Genomic DNA, 19,507 nt, shown 5'->3' with positions numbered 1-19,507 from the left:
AAGCATTTGATTAGTTTCAATTCTGCTGCCTACCAGTAGTGTTAAATTGGTGGATTTTAAGTGAATTTTATTGTCTTGCTGCTATTTGCATTGTAAGCCACCTCCAGTTCCTGTAAGGTAGATAGACAGCTAATAAATAAAATTTGTAATAAAAATAAATAGAATAAATACAACGTGTTATGCTCATGAGTCACTTTAGGCATAACTTATTAATCTATGCACTAAATGCATACAGATTTCTTTCAGAACAATTACTTATTTTAATCAAATGCCATCACAAGCTCTGCATCTCTCCTAACAGAGAGTTTAAACATTTGGAAACCAAAGAACTAGACAAAACATAACCTTCCCAAGGGAAGCAACTTTCAGCCTGTGTAACACCAGTTATATAGAATACAGTAGAGCCAGACCACTATCCTCTCAGAGCTCATTCTATCTCATTACTTCTATTTCTCTGAATGCTTGTTTCTAGCTGAATGTTGAATATCAGACTGCATTCCAGTTCCAGGATTATCATTTAGTGCAAATATAGGTAGAAAACCAGTGTATGGTTTATGCTGATTATATTTGTAGAAACAATCTGGAATCACTAACACTCTCCGATTCAAAGTTTGAGTCCAGTGGCGCCTTTAAGACTAACAAAGTTTTTTTCAATATATAAGCTTTCATGTGCACACACGCTTCTTCAGTGTGCATACATCCAAAAGCTTATACCTTGAATAAAACTTCATTGGTCTTAAAGGTGCCACTGGACTCAACTTTGTTCTACTACTTCAGACCAACACAAGCTACCCTCTGATTCAGTCTTGTAGTTTAAAATCCTCATTTCAGCAATAAACATGCATTGGACTAGTCCAGGATATCTATGCTTTAATCATCACAGGCTGGGCATAGCACAGTGGTCGGTGTTTATTTATAAAATTTCTAGAGTTGCTTTATCCATGGCAAAATGGCCACTCAAAGCAACAAACAGTAGAATAAAACAATCAAATCCACATTTTCAATTGAAAAGACATAACCTAGCAGCAAGAAGCAGCACAGCCCCATAGCCAGGATTTGGAAGGTCAGGGGGCCTTTGATTTTTTTTTTTTGGGGGGGGGCACTCAACGGCCCCAACCCACAGCCTCTCTCATGGCCACCTGACTTACCATCACACTGGCTGGTGCCCCACACTGCCAGGATTAAACTTTGTTGGCCTTAAAGGAGCCACTGGACTCAAATTTTGTTCTGTTACTTCAGACCAACGCTGCTACCCACCCAAATCTGTTTCTGTTCCCAGAACACTAAAACTCCCTACTGCCCCCCCCCCCCAAAACTGATAACCAATTTTAAAAAACCTGAAATTGCTCTGGCAAGAATTTGGATGGGAGACTTCCTTGGAATAACAAAGTTGGGAGGGCGGGTGTGTGTGTGTGAAAATTAAAGCAAACTACAGGATGGTCACCTGAAGCAATGGAAAGCAAAACTATCTTTAGTCCTCTTATTTACTCCCAAGATATTGGGCTACCAACCTGCTGGAGGGGCCTGGAGATCACCCAGAATTACAACTGTTCTCTGGACTACAGAGATAATTTCCTCTGTACAGAATGGCTTTTGGGTGGGGGGGGGGGAGGAAATGTGGACTTTACATGCCACTGAGCTCCCTGCCCTCCTCAGGATCCACCAAAAATATCCAGGAATTTACCAGCCAGAGTTGTTAACTCTATGAATTAAAGCCCATATATCACAGTTCTGCTACCCAAATACAGGCCTCCGCCCCCCAACACACATGCACACACACAAGTCCTGTCCACAAGTTACAGTGAACACACATACATGGTGTCTTGTTATTTAAATATACATTGAGTCATTCTTTTGGCAGTCACCAGTCTTGTGGCGCTGGAGCTAAATAAATGGCTTGCTAGAGAGACCGAGGAAGAAAGGGGGAGGGCTTAAAAGAGGAAATGCTCTTTCCTCATGTGTATGGGGGGAGAGGGAGCGAGTTTTATCTTGTGAATTACAAAGAACATGAAGAGCTTCAGATATGCAGCAGAAGGGGAAAGTTTTGCAGTCAGATGGGAACATTTACTTACCAGGATGTGTGTGTGCGCGTGGCGGGGAAGCTTTTAGATGTTGAAATGCTACTAAAATTTATAGAGGCTACTGGCCGCCTCCAGAGACTCACAGCCGGTTGACAACAGGCACCCGGCAGGGTCTGCTCCGCAGGATCTTAGTGCACCCCCACTCCTCGTCACCAGCCAAGCAGTAGAATCCCTTGCTGGGTTAAAAGGCCTGCTGATCAGCCCACAGCTCTTTTAACTGGAAGGGGAGGCTGGGGACTGCTTCTTTTAACTGGAAGGGGGGGCTGGGGACTGCTCCAGGATGCAGCAGAGACCCCGGGGGCTGTTTGGGGGCCCCAAGTCAGGGGGCTTCACCCAGAAGTCGGGAGGCTGTCCCCCCACAGGCCCCCTCGTAGCTACGGGCCTAAAACAGCATAACAATAAACCAATTTCTAACTCAGAATGAACATGACTATGAAACACTTCTGGTGCATTTCACACTGAATGACTTCTACATAAGGTTGCCAGGTCTGACTCATGAAATATCTGGGGACTTTGGGGGTGGAGCCAGGAGACTTTGGAGTTGAAGCTGGGAGCAAGGGTGTGACAAGCACGACTGAACTCCAAAGTAAGTTTTGGCAATCACATTTAAAGGGATCACATGTCTTTTAAATGCCTTCCCTCCATTTGGAAATAATGAAGGATTGGGGCATCTTCTTTTGGGGCTCATAGAATTGGACCCCCCGGGCCAATCTTTTTGAAACTTGGGGGGGGGGTTGTTTTGAGGAGAGGCACCACATGCTGTGCTGAAAATCTGATGCCTCTAACTCAAAAAACAGCCTCCCCAGAGCCCCAGATACTCACAGATCGATTTTCCATCATACTCTAGTGCCCAGCAGACATTCCCCTCCCCCGCTTTCTGATGACCCTGAAGCAGGGGGAGGGCCTCCAAACCAGGGATCCCTGTCCCCAACTGGGGATTGGCAGCCTGAGTTCTACAGGCCTCTGAGTGCAACATGCAGCAGCCACTGCAGAATTTGATAATATACACTTCAAATTCTGTAGTAATGTATGACAAGTCTCTGCAGATGAACTAATCACGTATGCTCAATGGATGGCTTGCAGAATGCATTCAAGGCACATAATCTGAGGTTTGCTGCTGCAGAATATGGCTTGCTTTGTGGAACAATTATATTCTTTTTGCTATAAGCCTAAATGTATCTGGCTATCATTCTCTAGACAGGAGCAGGATTAAAGCATTGGGGGGGAGGGGTAGTATGAGTACCCAATGCTGGGGCCTTGAGGCCACAAATCCATTACATGGTTATGATCTAGGTATGCCCATTCAGAAATAAAATACACATTTCTATCATGACTCAAGATATTGTGGGGGGTATTATTTAAAGCTTGTGCTGGACCCTGAGAAAGGATGTTTGGGCCCTGAATAAGATAAACAAAATCAGGCTGGAGACAATGATTTCTAAGAAAGGTGAAAGTTGTTTCAGAGGAGCTTCCCACATGTTTTTCTTTTCTCCCATTGTTGCTTCTGTTCAAACATGTTTTGCAGCTTTCTGAAGCAATACAAAGACCTAGAAATTCCACGTACCAAAAGAGAAAGACAACACAAGCTTACAATTCTCTAGAAGAAAAATAATTTCTCTAGTCTGACTTTGCAGGAATTTAGCAGCTAGAAGAGAAGATAAGGCACGCTAAATTTCTCACCTTTAAACCTGTCATCTGAATCACTCTCACTCTCGCTGTTCTCATCTGCAAGAGAGGTACAGATTCTAATGTTAAAAAAACCCTTCAGACTCTTATTATTTTAGTTTTCAAAACTGTTGCTTCCTCAGCAATTAAATAGACAGGATACATGGTCAAAGGATTTCTAAGGGGAAAATAGTTTGTTCTTACGAAAGTTTTTGAAATAAGAAAATTGACAAACCCAAGAGAAATATATTTTGAGCTACGTTCCATGCTACTTTATACAGCATTTGGAAAAAAGGTTTGATATTTGCCATCTACACTTTTTAATCATTGAAAGGAGGCTGCATGGCATCAGGGAAGTCAAGGGAAATGTAGTTTTTCTAAACTATAAGAATAATCAGGGCTTTTTTGTAGCAGGAACTCCTTTGCATATTAGGCCATGCCCCTCTTATGTAGCCAATCCTCGAAGAGCTTACAGGACTCTTATTACAGGGCCTCTTATAAGCTCTTGGAGGATTGACTACATCAGGGGTGTGTGGCCTAATATGCAAAGGAGTTCCTGCTACAAAAAAAGCCCTGAGAATAATCAAGGTTAATTTGATAAGAAATGCCAGACTTGGGCCACGGTCAGACATGAGTTAACATCTGACATAGCCATGGATGCATGTCGGATTTTAAGCGCAGATCCAGACAGCAACATTTGGGAATGGCCGGTGAATTGTGGGCAACCCATCTTGCCCCAACTCAGTTCCAGACTTATTTGACAGAGCATAAAGTCCAGTCCTAAACACTTGATGACGGACCATGAACGGATTTCCCATCTGATCACTCCAGTGTCATCAAGCCGTTGCAACTTCCATCCCAGTCAATCCTGGATTGGTGCCATTTTGTTTTTAATCTTAACAATATGCGCTCAACCGCATCATTGGTGAAAGGCAGCAGGGGCTCACAAGGGCCTCATGCACCACAACAGAAGCACTCTGAGCAACCGCAAATGCTTTTTTTCAAGTTTACTTTAAGTTGAGATTTGTAACACAATCATTGTTTAGTCCATGTTCCTAGAAGTGCATGTGCACAAAACCAAAATTGTTCATGTGCATTTGCCAAGCCTTTTTTTTAAAGAGAATGCACCAGGCCGGGCTGTCTGATTGATCAATAATGGCATGCAGCAAGGTGTATTATAGTTGGGATGTCTGGTCGGGCAACTGTGTTTCGAATAAGAACAGACAAAAACAGGAGTGCCTCGCTGACAAGTTAAACAGCGGCCTTGGGCTGAACAAACCATAATGCATGAGCACCCAAGAAATTTGGCTCCCAAGCAATTCAAGAAAGTGACATGGGATCTTTGTATGCAACTCTTAGTCAGTCACACACCTTTGCTGTGGCAAAAACAAGAAACACCTACTTCTGAATCATCAGCACAGGCTTGGAAAAGCTCCTTAGTGTTGGTTCAGCAGTCATTAAAGAGTAGCACCATTGATTTAAGATGAGTTACTGGCACTCATACTAGCACACACATGCTTTACACACAAAGAAAGATGCACACATTGGCAGACTGTAGCAGACATTCAAAACATTCCTTTTGAAATGTACATGCAAGATCCAGTTTTAGTAGCTGATCTTGGTTTCATGTTAACAGAAAAATGAATGAAGGATGTAGACTTCACTATGGATACATCTGTACACTTCAGTTCTGAAGAAGTTCATAAATAAATTTCAGGATACAAGAAAAGTTGCTCCACACCTTCTGTGGCAATTACAATGATAACACCAGTGTTGTCTTGGTGTCTGCTGCAGTAAACACATAAAGTATGAAGGGGTGGATGATCACTCTTAAATAGAGACACAGGCTAGGGAGCCCTAACTGGCAGCAGTTCTCTGGTGCAATAGGTATGCATCTGCCCTTGACCTTTTAGGTGTCAGGTTTGGGGGAAACTGATGAAAGAAAACTAGTCAAGAAATCATTGTAACTTCCTTAATAATAGATGGATGTTCAACATTTTCTCCCAAGACCAATGGTTTTCAAGGTATACCTCGCAGTGATGCTGTTTCAATATTGGACATTGAAAGCTTCTTCAATCTTTTTTTCCCCCTTTTTGCACTAAAGATAGAATTGATCCTTTGCACAAGCTGTAAAAGAAGAAGGCAACCATTACTCTAGAATACATTTGGTGGAAATATAGTCTTCACAAATGTTTATGTTATTAACTTATTGCTCTTCCATGTAATCTAATCACAACCATCAGGAATATTTTCATATTTTTAGAAAATCCACACACACCCCAGTCTGATTCTACACTACAGGTGCTTTCAAGGTCAATTTCATGGTGTCTAAAAGTATTTTAAAAATGAAACATAGTGGGGATTGGACTGTAAGGGGATTCACCAGACTAGCTCAGACTATATCAAGAGCAAACTAGTTGCCATGATCCAGATTTTCTGATTTTGCAAATCATCAAATTAGGCCAGAGAATTAGTTCACAAGACATGGTCACATTAGTGTCATCATATCTGGCAACAGTATAAGAACTGTCTCACCAAGTCTGGCTAAAAGTCTATATAGATTCAAAATTGGTTGGTGTACCAACCACCACCCTTTCTTGAGAAACATGATGTGGACACAGTTATCCATGCTTTGATCACGTGTCATTTAGATTACTGTAATATACTGTGGTCTTCAGTTTGTATAACCTATGGCAGAGAAACTGCTGGCTGGAATTAACAGGGAACATGTCTTTCCAATTTTATAAGATCTGCACTGGCTGCTGAATCATTTATGTACACAATACAAAATATTATTACATCACAAACCTTGAATGTCTTCAGACCAGGACATTTAAAGGACTACCTCTTCTCACCTGAACCTGCCTGTCAGCCAACATGATTCTTAGGGTTCTGAGATGCGGTGGGTAGCTGCTAGAAACAAGGGGTTAGATCACTCAATTCAACCCGCCTCTATTCAAACAACATCTCATTACACAATGAGGCCATGACATCCTCTGAAACGTTTTGACAGTCAGTTTCTGACCCATTACATCAAATCTCACAACAAGCCATCACATCAAAAACAAGAAGTATTTGTAGCCTTTATCTATGCATATTGCTACCCTGCCTGCCTTTGCTTAGGGACAAAAACTTTGATCCTGAGACAGTCATATGCTAATCGGTCTGCAGGAAACTAAAGCACCTGAGGACACATTCACACTGTCAGATATGAGGCACCTCAGCCATCAGGTGACTTCGCTGCCTTAATTTCAGATAGAGGTTTCTTTGTGTGAAGTTACCATGTCAGGAAGGAGGCTCAAACACTAAAACAGCTAAAATGTTTATGAGGAACTAAAGTCACAGGTTGTTCATACCAATTTAAGGAATCTTGAGAGTTTGTCAGTGCAATCATACACAGAATTACTTCAGTCTAAGCACACTGAAATCAACATCATTTTGTTCATAGTAATTTAAAGTGCAATCCTATGTAGTGATATTCCAGTCTACAGATGGCTGCACTTTTGATCACTGTGAATTTCTGATCCACTAAAAAGTCCTATGCTTCATTAAATTAAAAGATCCAGTCTAAGAAAATTCATGAATTTAACAAGAATTCTCCTGAATCAAGCCAACAGTCCATCTAGTCAGGCATTTTTGTTTTCAGTAGTGACCAGCAAGATGCATCCCGGACACAGCCTTTATATTTTTGTTTCTTCCCTGAAAACTGGTGTTTGGAAATGATGCATGATGTATTGTTTATTAAATCAGTGGACACAACTAAGCAGTTAGGCTTTACTAATTTCACTGGGGCTTTAGGGCTCTGGCTTGCCTAACTTTATGAAAGTTTGACTTAAAAATAAGGCAGGAAACAATGTTTAAGAAATAAAATATTTTACTGCTTCTTTATTAACATTTGGGGCAAAGTTTTTGATGAAGGCATGCTCTCAATCTTTGCTGCAATTAATTCTAGCATACAAATTCCTTTGGAACTCTGATGTGAAATGTCAGGTCTCATCACAGCAATGCTAATAAAAAGGATGCCATCACACAGGAAGACCTGATTATCAGTGGTGGTTCAGCCTGCCATACTACTAACACAGATGCTGGGGTCTATCATAGTAAACATAGCACTAGCACTTTTAAAAATTAACTAATTTAATTTTAAAGTTTAACCAGATTTTAACTAAACGCTGATAATGTTTAATGTAGTTTTATTTACTTGTATAATTTAACTCTGAACCATGTTGTTAGCCGCCCTGAGCCTGCTCCGGCGGGGAGGGCGGGATACAAATAAAATTTGTTGTTGTTTGTTGTTGTTATCAATGTGCAAATCTCCTAGTCTTGGTTCAATGCTTTACTGGGTAGCAGTGGCAGCAAGGGAAAGTATTATTTTGTGTTGTTACTCACCTGCCCCACAGGGCTTGTGAAAAGACTTCAAAACAGAGTTCAAAAATGTCCTTAAATTTTGTTTAACTCCATTACAAGTAAAACAAGTTACCTTAGATTTTTACAATTTCTATCAAATTTTTGCGAGCTTGTAAAGCAGATTCTAGATGGTTTCACAGTTTTCTCTAAAAATATGAGGGCTAGAAATGCATTTAATATGTTAACTTCCCAAGTGAAGTATCAAGCAAGGACATTAAGCACTGCTGAGGATGGACCTTCATGGATGTCATTTTGGGGACGGCTGACATTTATGAAGATGAGCCAGTGTTGACGGAGAAAGTCAGCTGGGAAAACCTCATCACACCTGGACCTATACGTTTTTGCACCCTGTGGGGAAGATAATGAATCCCTCTGAAGTGAGTAGCAGCTGACTATCTGCTAGAAAGGTGAAAGGGGGGAGATTTCAGAAGTCTTGTTGTCTCACCCGCTGTCTCACCCGTTGTCTCATCCGCTCCTGCCAAAAGCTTTAAGCCGCACTGGCTCCGCTTCCAAGGCCACATGGCACTGCACAGAGCAATGGAACAGAGTGGAGGATATTCAAATTGCCTGACAACAAAAAGATGGCAAGCAGGGGTGGTGTAGCTTCTTTAGTAGTAGCCAGGGTGACCTCACCCCCTTGACACTCAGGACCCATTAATAGGGCCAGCGTTGGGTCTGGTGGGCCCAAGATTGCAGTGCTCACTGTTTGCTTGTCCCCTCCACCCAGCAAGAACCACCATGGCACCCTTTCTCCTCCCCCACCCCCCCCATAGTGCTGCAAACAGGTCCCTGGGTGAGTCTGGGCCCCGGTTTCTGGCAAGATCTAGAAAAATACTGTAACTTGATTGGCCAGGACCTACAATGCACTTGCGGTGGGAGGACTGAAAAGGAGCTGTTCGCCCTTTGTCTGTCTGTCTCTCTGTGTGCACATGTAACAGCCAGAGAGCATCACTGAACATGCATCCATTTGCTTCTGTTAGAAGGTGGGTGGAGGGGGAGGGAGATTATGCCATGTTACAGTAGCTGTCAACTTAGGTTAGAAAGTCTTCTCAGTTTATATTTCTCAGCACCTGCACCCTAATTGCTGTATCCTGTATACTTTCTACAGATGTTGATAGCAAAGTAAAGCTTTGTACATTTAAGAGATAAAAAACTGGGATGATTCCGGGCTGCAAGTCTTGCCATGGCTCATGTTATCAAACAGCCCCATTTGATGGCCTTCCTGGCATCAAACTGGTAAAAGGAGTGAATTCTGGGAGGTGGTAGCAGCTACCAAATGGAAAATTCCCCCCTGCAAAGCTCTTAAGAGAATTGGGGAGCAGCGAAGGATCCCTACAAGGAAAGTTGTTTATTCACAGGCTGAATTTGATAGAAATTGTTAAAATCTAAGGTAACTTGTTTCACTTGTAATGGATTTAAACAAAATTTAAGGGCATTTTTGAACTCTGTTTTGAAGACTTTTCACAAGCCCTGTGGGGCATGTGAGTAAGGGAAAGTTCTCTTCCAACAAAATAATGCCCCCCCTTCTGCCTCTCACCTGTCTGCCTGCATAAAGCAGGTGAGATAATAACCTAACAGATGGCCAGATGGGAAATGCTACAGGAACTATACATCCTGTACAGTTCTGTGATATTTTTAAGGGATGGACTGTTGCTTTTTTACAAAGTCACAAGTGCCAAAGCTGAGATTTGAAGGATGAGATTGGTACAGAGAAAAAGAGGTTTTTTTACTCTTTCCTCCCTTTGGCTGTCTTCCTGCCTACATATCATCTTCACCAAGCAACATGAATAAACAGTTTTAAAAGGGGATTAGAAAGATTCATGAAGGATAAGTCTATCAATGGCTACTAGCCAAGGTGACTGAGGGGAACCTCACATTCACTGGCAGTAAACCTCTGAATCTCAGAACCAGGAGGCAACATCAGGGAAAGGCCTTGACCTCTATGCCCTGTTGCAGGCAGCCCAGAGGAACTGGTTGGCCACTGTTTGAGACACACTGAGGGCCTAGATGCACCACTGGTCTGATCCATCAGGGCTCTTCTTATGTTCTTTTGTCCCCAACATAAGTTCTTATGTATACTTTAACAGAACAGGAACAAGCATGTAAACTGTACAGGGAAAATTCTATATTTTCATGTTATAAATTAATATACTGCATGTCCATTCTGACCTGGTGTTATAATAATATCTGACAATTCAATCATATCCTTCTTTTAAACTTTTTACTGAGCCATAAAAGCATAAATTTAAATCATTTTTGTTTCAAATGCGTAATGATGCAGCTACCTGAACTGCACAGCCTGTGAATAAACAATATATTAGATTAGTGGCAATTTCCTTGGGAACCACCATTACAAACAAAACAGAGGAAAATAAATTAATATATTATATACATATATATTATATTATAGTAACAGTTGAATTATTCTACATCATAATTCAGCTAGTGAACTGCCAGACAAGGGGCTCTTTTGCACAGCATAAGGGAAAACATGATTAAACAGTTAAATAAGAGCCCAGAGAAATTATCCCCTTTTGCAACTTGCCTAAAGTTGCCTTTTCATAGGTATGGCAGGGAAGCATGAAAGCTCACATGCTTTCTTCACTGTGTTATCAGAGACATGGCAGTATGCATGGATGTTTCATGCTATCTTTACTCTGTTGTCAGATGGAAGGAACATGTAAAGGGACAACCAGATGTTATACTGCAGATGTAGTGAGAGCCTATGAGAATTTGTGCTCTCACACTATGCCTACAAGGGACCCCATGAAAGCTGAGTGTACTAACCAGTTTATGTTAGTGCTTTCAAAATTTAATTCAAAAATTATATAATGTAACACAGAATGTATCCCTAGAAAGACTGGCACCTCTGCCAAACAAATACACACAACTGTGTGTTTGTGTGAATGGCTGCTCCCTATGCAGACAGCAAGAACATGCTCCCACTGACCATATGGATAGGGATGGGTGCAAGATGATGAAGTGCCATGGACCAGAAGCGATGAATCAGTACATCCATTCCGCATAATATTTTATTTATGTACATTGTTTATAATTTGCCTTTCTCACAGGGACTCAACATGGATTACATAGTTTGTCAATACAATCAGCAAAATGGGACACCAAATAAACAATGATTTAGGATTGTAATGTATGCACTGACTCTTAAGGTTGATCAGCTTGACAAAAGGATGCACTTACATGAGAAGCCACATGTACCTTATGAGAGTCATGTACACTACCCATGTACACATGCCAGGAAGCCAGCAGTTGTAACAGCACTGTGCCAAACGTACACATTTTTAAAAGCAAGCATTTATTTTTGGCAGCAGCCAGGTTAAGTACCATTCTTAATGAGAACCTATTCCTTTCACATTGGCACTCAGAAATTTGGAAAGTGGCATTAATGGAAACCATGTACAACTGACAAAAGACAGTTTTCTGGAATCATGATTGCCTTTTATGAACACACATTGAGAAAATCCTGGTGAAATCAGACCACACCAATAGGACACATTGTTGACTTACTAGAGTGACTCAGAATACTGCATGTCACCTTCTATCTATCCTTAAAATTCTCTGAGAGCATATCCACTGAAAATAACAAAAGGAAAAAGAGAGATAGAAAAAAGAAAGTTTATTGCTTGATCATATTTGTTGTTTGAAGCATACTGAATTTATACTAGGAGATGTCAAATGAATGTTTTGCTTCCTGTTTGTTATTAACAAAAAAATCTGTTTGTTTCAAACAGCTGGTTTTATTTGGTTTATTGAGAAGTGTGACAGAGGAAGGTAGTTTGAATTTTTGTTCTTTTGTTCTTACTCTAAATTTTTACAAGGCTTATCAAAAACACATAAAACCACATTTTAAAAAAATGCACACTTTTGTCTTCAATGCAAAATGGCTCCTTGAAGCAAAGCCCTTGGTTATACAACACTAGGATTACCCAGTGCCAAAAAAACAAACATTGAGTGTAACTTGGTTGTTTTCTGCATTCTGCCACTATAGGCAAGGCAAACTAAGTCTATTTCAAGTCAGGACTTCTTTGTAGCAAACTACTAGTATAGTACAGCTCCTGTGCTTCCTACATCTTTACTAGCCCAGTCCACAAAATGCTGAGTTTAGCAGTTATAGCCAGGCCTCATTTTGGGCAAGAGTTCACAGGATTGAAATTCTGGAACCTCTAAATTTTATTGTGCTCTTTCTTTCTTTCTAAACCCCTCCCCCCAAAAGAAATACTTGCTTCTGGGCTCCATTGTGATAACCCCCTGTGAGAATGAAGCAGAGAAATAACGAGGTCCGCACAGAGTTACTGGTTTGAAGCGAGATTTACTTTATGGCACCATAATTACACAAATTAATTCTGTATGACCACTCAGGAAGGGCAGCTAGGTGGCAATTTGGTTTTGACATTCCCAGGAAAGACTGAAATGACACTACAATGGGGTAACAAAATAGTATATTGACAGAGATGGGGTAAAGATGGGTTACGGGAGGAGGAGAGACATTGATGGGATTATCCATTCACAATGGCATATCCCAGTATTTTTCCATCTAGAGAAGATGTGTGGGGGGGTGGGGGGAAGGTCATTCAGAGGCATGCCTTGGCTATGCAGCCCAGCCTTCCAATATGGATTTTTCCTGGTCTCCATCATGGGGCCTTTCTGGGCATACAGGCTAGCTTGAGAGAGCCTCCCGTGTCTTTTAAGGCTACCCTCTTTATTCAGCAGCACTCTGGTATCAATTCCCCCCCTTTGGCACCAGACATTTAGACAAGACACTTCTAGGGAAAACAGAAAACAGGAGCTGCCAGTAAGGGGTCTGGCAGCCAGGGAGCCCTGAGGGTTTTCACTCCCTCTCTCTCATGACCCAGTGAGGTCACTCTACTGGGAACTGCAAAAGAGAAAATCCCTCTCGCCTACAGGCTTCGTCTCCTCTCATTCACAAACACCACAGAAATCCTTCCAGATCCTAGCTTGTGCTTTAGTTCCAAAGTGGAGCCTAATAGACAGAGCTTAAGGGGTGATCAGACCCTCCTTCTCTCCTAAGGAGAGGTAATCAGAATTCCCAGACGGTTCATACTCACAATCCTGAAGATCTTCCCATTCCCAGGACATGTCGGTTCAACCAGGCGTGGGATCTTGGTTTGGCAAACCGGACACCTTCTCCCATCGGGGCGGAGAGAGCTGGACTTGATCAAAAATGTGACAGTGGCGCCTAGTCTGGTCTTCCCGCCACGAGGGTGGAAGGCGAGTGGCTATACAACCAGCCAAGGGAAAGGAAATATCCTAACCCCGTTATTCCCATTGGTCAATGCACCAAAATGAAGCAGAGAAATAACAAGATCCGCACAGACTTACTGGTTTGAAGCGAGGTTTACTTTATGGCACCATAAACAGAACCCAGTCGGGCATGGGCCCCCAAAATTACTGAGTTAAAATCATTCTACATACAGCCTGTTTTATTCACACCAAAAACAAGCAGGCAGTCACATAAGCTTATCTGATTCAACATTCCCCACCCCCTTACAATTCCTTCCAGTACTCTTCCAGTCCTCCCATCCCCTTCCTTTATCAGCTCCAGCAAGAGGCTTCTCAATGAGGCCCCTTTGTTTTATCCTAATACACATCTGTGAACACCCACCCACTGAAGGCTATCTGTGCTTCTAACGAACACTGCATCAGACACCCTCTTTTTGAAGGCAGAAGCATGCTTTCATTCATTATTATAGGGGTATTTATTAATTATTCAGGGGTCCCCCTTCAAGAATTTTGCTGAACTCTATATGACAAACTTTCTAATATTTTCTCCCACAAAAAATGGGAAAATAACCAAAACATATAAAGCAGACAGATGGAAATCTTCATCGTGCCACTGTGGCCACATAGGAGAAAATAATTTTAAAAGTATGATGGGAGGAAGGTTTTATTATGGCAATTATAATTCAAGAAGCACTTTCAGGTAGATGCTGAGCTGATATAATTTAGTACACCTTTTGGTGATGTCAGAGGTCTGTGGCATATGCAAATGAGTTGTGCTAATGAGCTCCAGAACCTCTTTTTCTACAAAATGACCACTGGTTATAGCACAGCAATAAAAGAAATTATTAGTATTATCGATACATACATGCTTAATTTGCACTATTTACATTTTGGCTAGACTTCTGTTGCTTTCTGAATATAGAATCATAGAGTTGGAAGGGGCCATACAGACCTTCTAGTTCAATCCCCTGCTCCATGCAGGATCAGCCTAAAGCATCTCCGACAAATAATCATCCAGCTGTGTTTTGAAGACTGCCAATGAAGGGGAGCTCACCACCTTCTTAGGCAGCGGGTTCCACCTCTAAATTACTCTGACTGTAAAAAATCTTTTTCCTAATATCTAGCCAGTACCTTTCTGCTTGTAATTTGAGCCCATTGCTTTGGGTCCTATCCTCGATTGCCAAGTGGAACAGATCCATGCTCTCTAAATGACAGCCTTTCAAATATTTAAAGAGAGCAATCATGTCCCCCCTTAATCTCCTCTTCTCCAGACTGAACATTACCAAGGTCCTCAGCCTTTCCTCATAGGGTTCTTCCTCGAGGCCCTTCATCATCCTTGTTGCTGCTTTCTGCACCCGCTCAATTTTGTCCACATCCTTTTTGAAGTGAGGCCTCCAGAACTGCACACAGTATTCCAGGTGTGGCCTGACCAAGGCAGTATATAGCGGAGCTATGACCTCCTAAGATTTTGATGTAATAGTGAGAAAATCCAGGATTGAATTTGCCTTTTTTTGCCATGGCATATGAATGTTTTGTTGCAGAGGGCACCAAAACCAGGAGACGGAATGTCCTTTCTATGCCCAGGCCTAGTGAAACAAACTACAAGATTCTCATTTGTTTACCTTAGATTCTACTCAGCTAAATCCAGTTATTCTCAGTTATTCTTCAATACCCACAACAAAAGTACTCAGTTATTCTTCATTACCCACAACAAAAGTAAAACAAAATCTTCAGAGCTGATCTGTAATTGCGCAGCAGGAACTATTACCTTTGGGACCCTCCTGGCCCTGTGTGTGGACAGAAGTTCACTTGTTGTACTCAGTCTGTCTTCATTCAGGCTGGAGGGAGAGGAAGGCATGCTGAGCTGGGCAAGCAGCAACATGTCATCATGGCTATGTCTCTTGGGCAGTCGTGGCAGGCGATGACTTTTCCTTTCTGACCAGTTCCCGATTCTTAGAGATTGGCTGCTGGGCTTTGAAGGTAGCTGAGAGATGAAGGAAGGAAGAAAACAGAGTAAACAGCTCCAGCTGTAGAGCTGTACCATCAAAAGCAAGCTATATCAAGGCCTGAGTAAAATTAATAGAACAGCCTCAAATGATGTCAGATGGGGGAACTTGGTAGAATTGTCTTTCCAGCAATGACTGCATTCTGCCATCAGTATAAAGAACCACCTTTTCAGAGGTCAGAACGTTGGTCCCTCTAGCCTTACTTCAGCAGGCAGACTCAAACAGATATCTCATGCAATCCTGTTATCTGAGTTCTTTAATGGGAGACTTGTGGATTGGACAAAGGCTTCATACTTGCAAAGCATGTTATCTAGGGTTGCTAGGTCCTACCTGGCATCTGGTTTGTATCAGATTTTCCCACTGAGTTTTGCCCAAAAACTACAGTATCACCATGACATAATCAGTGATGTGATAACACTTCCAGGTAATATCATCACGTCGTCTTCTGGGCTAGCTGGGGCTAAGATTTCCTAAATGCCCCACAAAAGCTGGGGTTCCCCCACCCCTGAAGGGAGTCTGGCAATCCTAATGTTATCTGCCACCGAATTATGGCCTCTTACAATTGACTTCTCCAGGATATTTTAACCTTTACATTTTAGTTATATACTATGACAATGTGGAGGGATTTTCTGCTAAACAGCTGTATAACTATTACTGTGGTTGCAATGACTGTCACTGTGGGCAGTGGTGGCTTTTACAATCTCCTCCTGCCCTTCAAACGAGAGTAAAAGCTATTCAATCTCTTTCCTTGAGGTGAAGAATCTTCTCACCTCCATTACTAGAAAACTGAGAGGACTGTTTTTGCATGATCTGGACTCCCTTGAGATCACTTATGGGAACTCAGAGGTTCCCAGACCTGAGAAATGCTGCTCTAAGAGAATTATGAGTGGAACGATGTTCCGTTGCCAGTTGTTATTGGCATGTCAAGATCTCCTATAACTTTTCTGGAAAAGCAGTTTGATTTGGTGGCCTAGTTATACATGAATAACCTTATAGGCATGTTAACTTTGGGCGTTTTTATCTTTTTATGAGGGATATTGCACTGTATTAAATGCCATGTGGAACCATAGATTTAATTTGGCTTACAGGTGATTTTTGAAAAGGAATGACTGAGTGGTGCAGTACTGTTTGCAACTACCAGGGGGGGGGATACTGCAGAAATCATTATTGCATTGGCAACATAACATTTCCAGGGCAAACTTGGAAGTGACATCACACTGCTCTAGGAGTCAGCTTAAACTCTATGGTAAACTCTACGGCAGGGTTTCCCAAACTTTCCTCCATGGTCTGGTTATTTTTACACTTCTCTTTCATGGCCCACTAAAATTTGGGGGTGGAGCCAGGAGACTTTGAGGGTGGAGCCGGGAGACAGGAAATGATGTACAAACAAGCCTAAATCTCTTGCAATATTTTGTTTAGGAAACATAAAAGAATAGTGGGATTTTGCAATGCAATTTAAAAAATAAAACATTAAGAAAAAGTACAAGGACCACACAGCAGAAAACTAAAAATATACAGGAAGGAAGGAGAAGACGGGAGGGAGGGAGGGAGGGAGGGAGGGAAGGAAGGAAGGAAGGAAGGAAGGAAGGAAGGAAGGAAGGAAGGAAGGAAGGAAGGAAGGAAGGAAGGAAGGAAGGAAGGAAGGAAGGAAGGAAAGAAGGAGTTGGAAACAAATATGGAAAAAAAGAAAAAAGAAAGAGAAAGGAAGTAGGAAGGAAGGAAAAGGGAAGGAATGAAAGAAAGGAGGGACAAAAGGAAGAAAGAGAAAGGAAAGGGAAAAACCAGAAAGAAACGAGATGGGAGCAACACCTCTAAAACTGCTCACTGGCCGCGCAGCTGACTCTCCCGCTGCCGCCTCCCTTCCTTCCCCACTGGAGGTCAACTTCAGGCTGTAAACCCCCCATTAGTGGGAAATCAGGCCACAGAGCCCTCAACGCCGGGGCCTCCCCCTGCCTCCCCCACCTGCAGCACTGCACCCCTCCGCACCTCCTTCTCCCTTCCTTCCCCACCGCAGGCAGGTCAGTTTCATGCTGCGTAAAGCCCTCCTGCCCCCCGACCAACCGCCCGATCGGTGGGAAATCAGCACGGAACTCACTCTGCACTGGGTCAACCTGGCTGCAGCTCGAACAGACTGTGGCTGAAAAGGGCACGTGGCTCCTCCCTCACTGGCACTTCCTTCCCAGACAATTTCCCACCGATCAGGCGATCAGTCGGGGGGGGGGAGCTTTACGCAGCATGAGACTGACCTGCCTGCAGTGGGGAAGGGAGGGAGAAGGAGGCGTGGGAGGGTGCGACACCGCAGGCGGGGAAGGCGCAATGCGGAGGGGAGGCAGGGGGAGGCCAGAAGAGGGGAGGCCCGGTGTTGAGGGCTTCATGGCCTGGCGCTGGGCCACAACCCTGCTATTAGGAAACACCGCTCTTTGGTAAACTATAGCCCCCTATGTCCCCGCCCTAGGCTTGCCAGCCCCCAGGTCCATGCAATGGATCTCACAATTTTGCAGGCTCCTCTCCACTGCTGGTCAGCTGGCTAGAAGGGGGAAGCCTCATCCCAAGAGCCATGGAGTGCCTTTAAATCTTGGCAGGACATTTTAGAAGAAGTTTGCAAACTGTTTGTTTTTGGGAATGTGTGTGCGCCTTTAAATCTCAGCAGAACAAAAGCTGCATGAGCAGGCATGAGCTACATGGCTCTTCCCGGTAGGTGTATGCAGTGTATAAGAGAGGAGGAGACCACAGCCCATTTGTTTGTTTTGCATCTGTTTCAGAAGTCATGTGTATAGTAAAATGGATAGTAAAAAGTTGACTAAAACCTGATTATGGGATAGAGGACAAACTTTAGCCCCTAGATTGCTCTCTTTCTTTTGTTTTTCTGTGTTAGTCTGAAGAAGTTGGTTGAAAAAAAGCGGACTGTTACATTAAGCAACACCCTTGAGGAAAGTGATTTATACCATTGCCCAGTGAGATCACAAAAGTGTGGACTTGCAAACTGCTGGTCTTTGGGAAAGTATTCAGTGTTTATTTTGGCTGCTGTGTGAGTGTGTCCCTTAATAAAGTAATGCTTGGGAATGCTACCAAAGCTTGACAAGGGACTTGTGGGGATATGACAATTTACACTTTCATTTAGTGGAAGTGCAGCTGCTGGAGAATCTTTTGAAGACAAAAAAAGAGATTGAGGAAATGAAGACTGTATTCAAGGGAACTGCACTGTTGTATTTTTCTTTATCTACTTATTGTAGAGAAAGGGAAAGACTCCAGACTCCACTACAAAAGTCCCCAGGTATTTCCTGAGTTGGACCTGGCAACTCTACCCCATCCCCAGTCTCCTGCTGACTGTCAATCCTACATAGTGTCCTCATATGAAAAGCAACCTGCCAAGTTTGCAAAGAGGGAAAACGCTGCATTTTCCCCACAAACAAGAGCAGTATTTTGAGGGTTCAGAAAATACAATAGCCTCTCAATAAAAGTGCTGCCTTGGTAAAGCTAAAAGGATTGTTAACTCTATGACACACATGCATACTTGTGTGCTTTAAGGTTTTGAAATTAGGGTCTCTTCCAAGCGTCCCTACTATCTGAGCATAGACAAGCAGTCAGTAGGAACCGGGTCTTGTCAGCAATAATACCGTCCTTAAGGAATTCCTTATTTACAGAAGCCAGACTGACTGGATTGAAGAAAGAAAAATGCTGTTTAGGAAAGCACTTGCAATTCACTGATAGCTATAATTTTCAGGTGTGCTGGTTAGTCTTCCTTGCTATTTTTGTTTATTCTGTGTTTTTAAATAATCATATTAATTTTGTTTTTATTCTAGATCATATATCTTAATAATCTGCAAATTACTAACAGTAATCAAACATTTAGAATAAAGTGCCTTTAGTGGTACAGAAAACAAGACTCTGCAAAAAGAATGTCTATCTAAAGCCTTATGTCTTTATGTGGAATAAAAATGTTGCTTTTTGTGATGGTTTAGTTAATCCACTTGCCATTATTGTTTGCCTCAAACCAAATACAGTTCCAAGATTCCCAAAGATGGCAAGAGCTCAATGAATCTTCTGGTACAACCTCCTGACACACACACTAAAACAGAATATTCT

General features: G+C 42.4%; 1 protein-coding gene across 2 annotated transcripts in view; it reads right to left on the bottom strand.

The window, feature by feature from the left end:
* The window catches only part of DENND2B (DENN domain containing 2B), a 178,398-nt gene that overhangs the window by 58,363 nt on the left and 100,528 nt on the right, over positions 1–19,507 (bottom strand). For both annotated transcript variants that reach the window (XM_060261278.1, XM_060261279.1), the window contains 3 exons: positions 15,184–15,399; positions 5,777–5,873; positions 3,762–3,806 (listed from right to left, as the gene is read on the bottom strand). In XM_060261278.1, coding sequence (XP_060117261.1) covers positions 3,762–3,806; positions 5,777–5,873; positions 15,184–15,399 — 358 coding nt within the window. The remainder of the gene's footprint in view (positions 1–3,761; positions 3,807–5,776; positions 5,874–15,183; positions 15,400–19,507) is intronic.

The sequence above is a fragment of the Heteronotia binoei genome, chromosome 21, assembly GCF_032191835.1.
Source record: "Heteronotia binoei isolate CCM8104 ecotype False Entrance Well chromosome 21, APGP_CSIRO_Hbin_v1, whole genome shotgun sequence".
In the NCBI taxonomy this organism is placed as follows: domain Eukaryota; kingdom Metazoa; phylum Chordata; class Lepidosauria; order Squamata; family Gekkonidae; genus Heteronotia; species Heteronotia binoei.
This window is presented reverse-complemented; position numbering and strand designations above follow the sequence as displayed.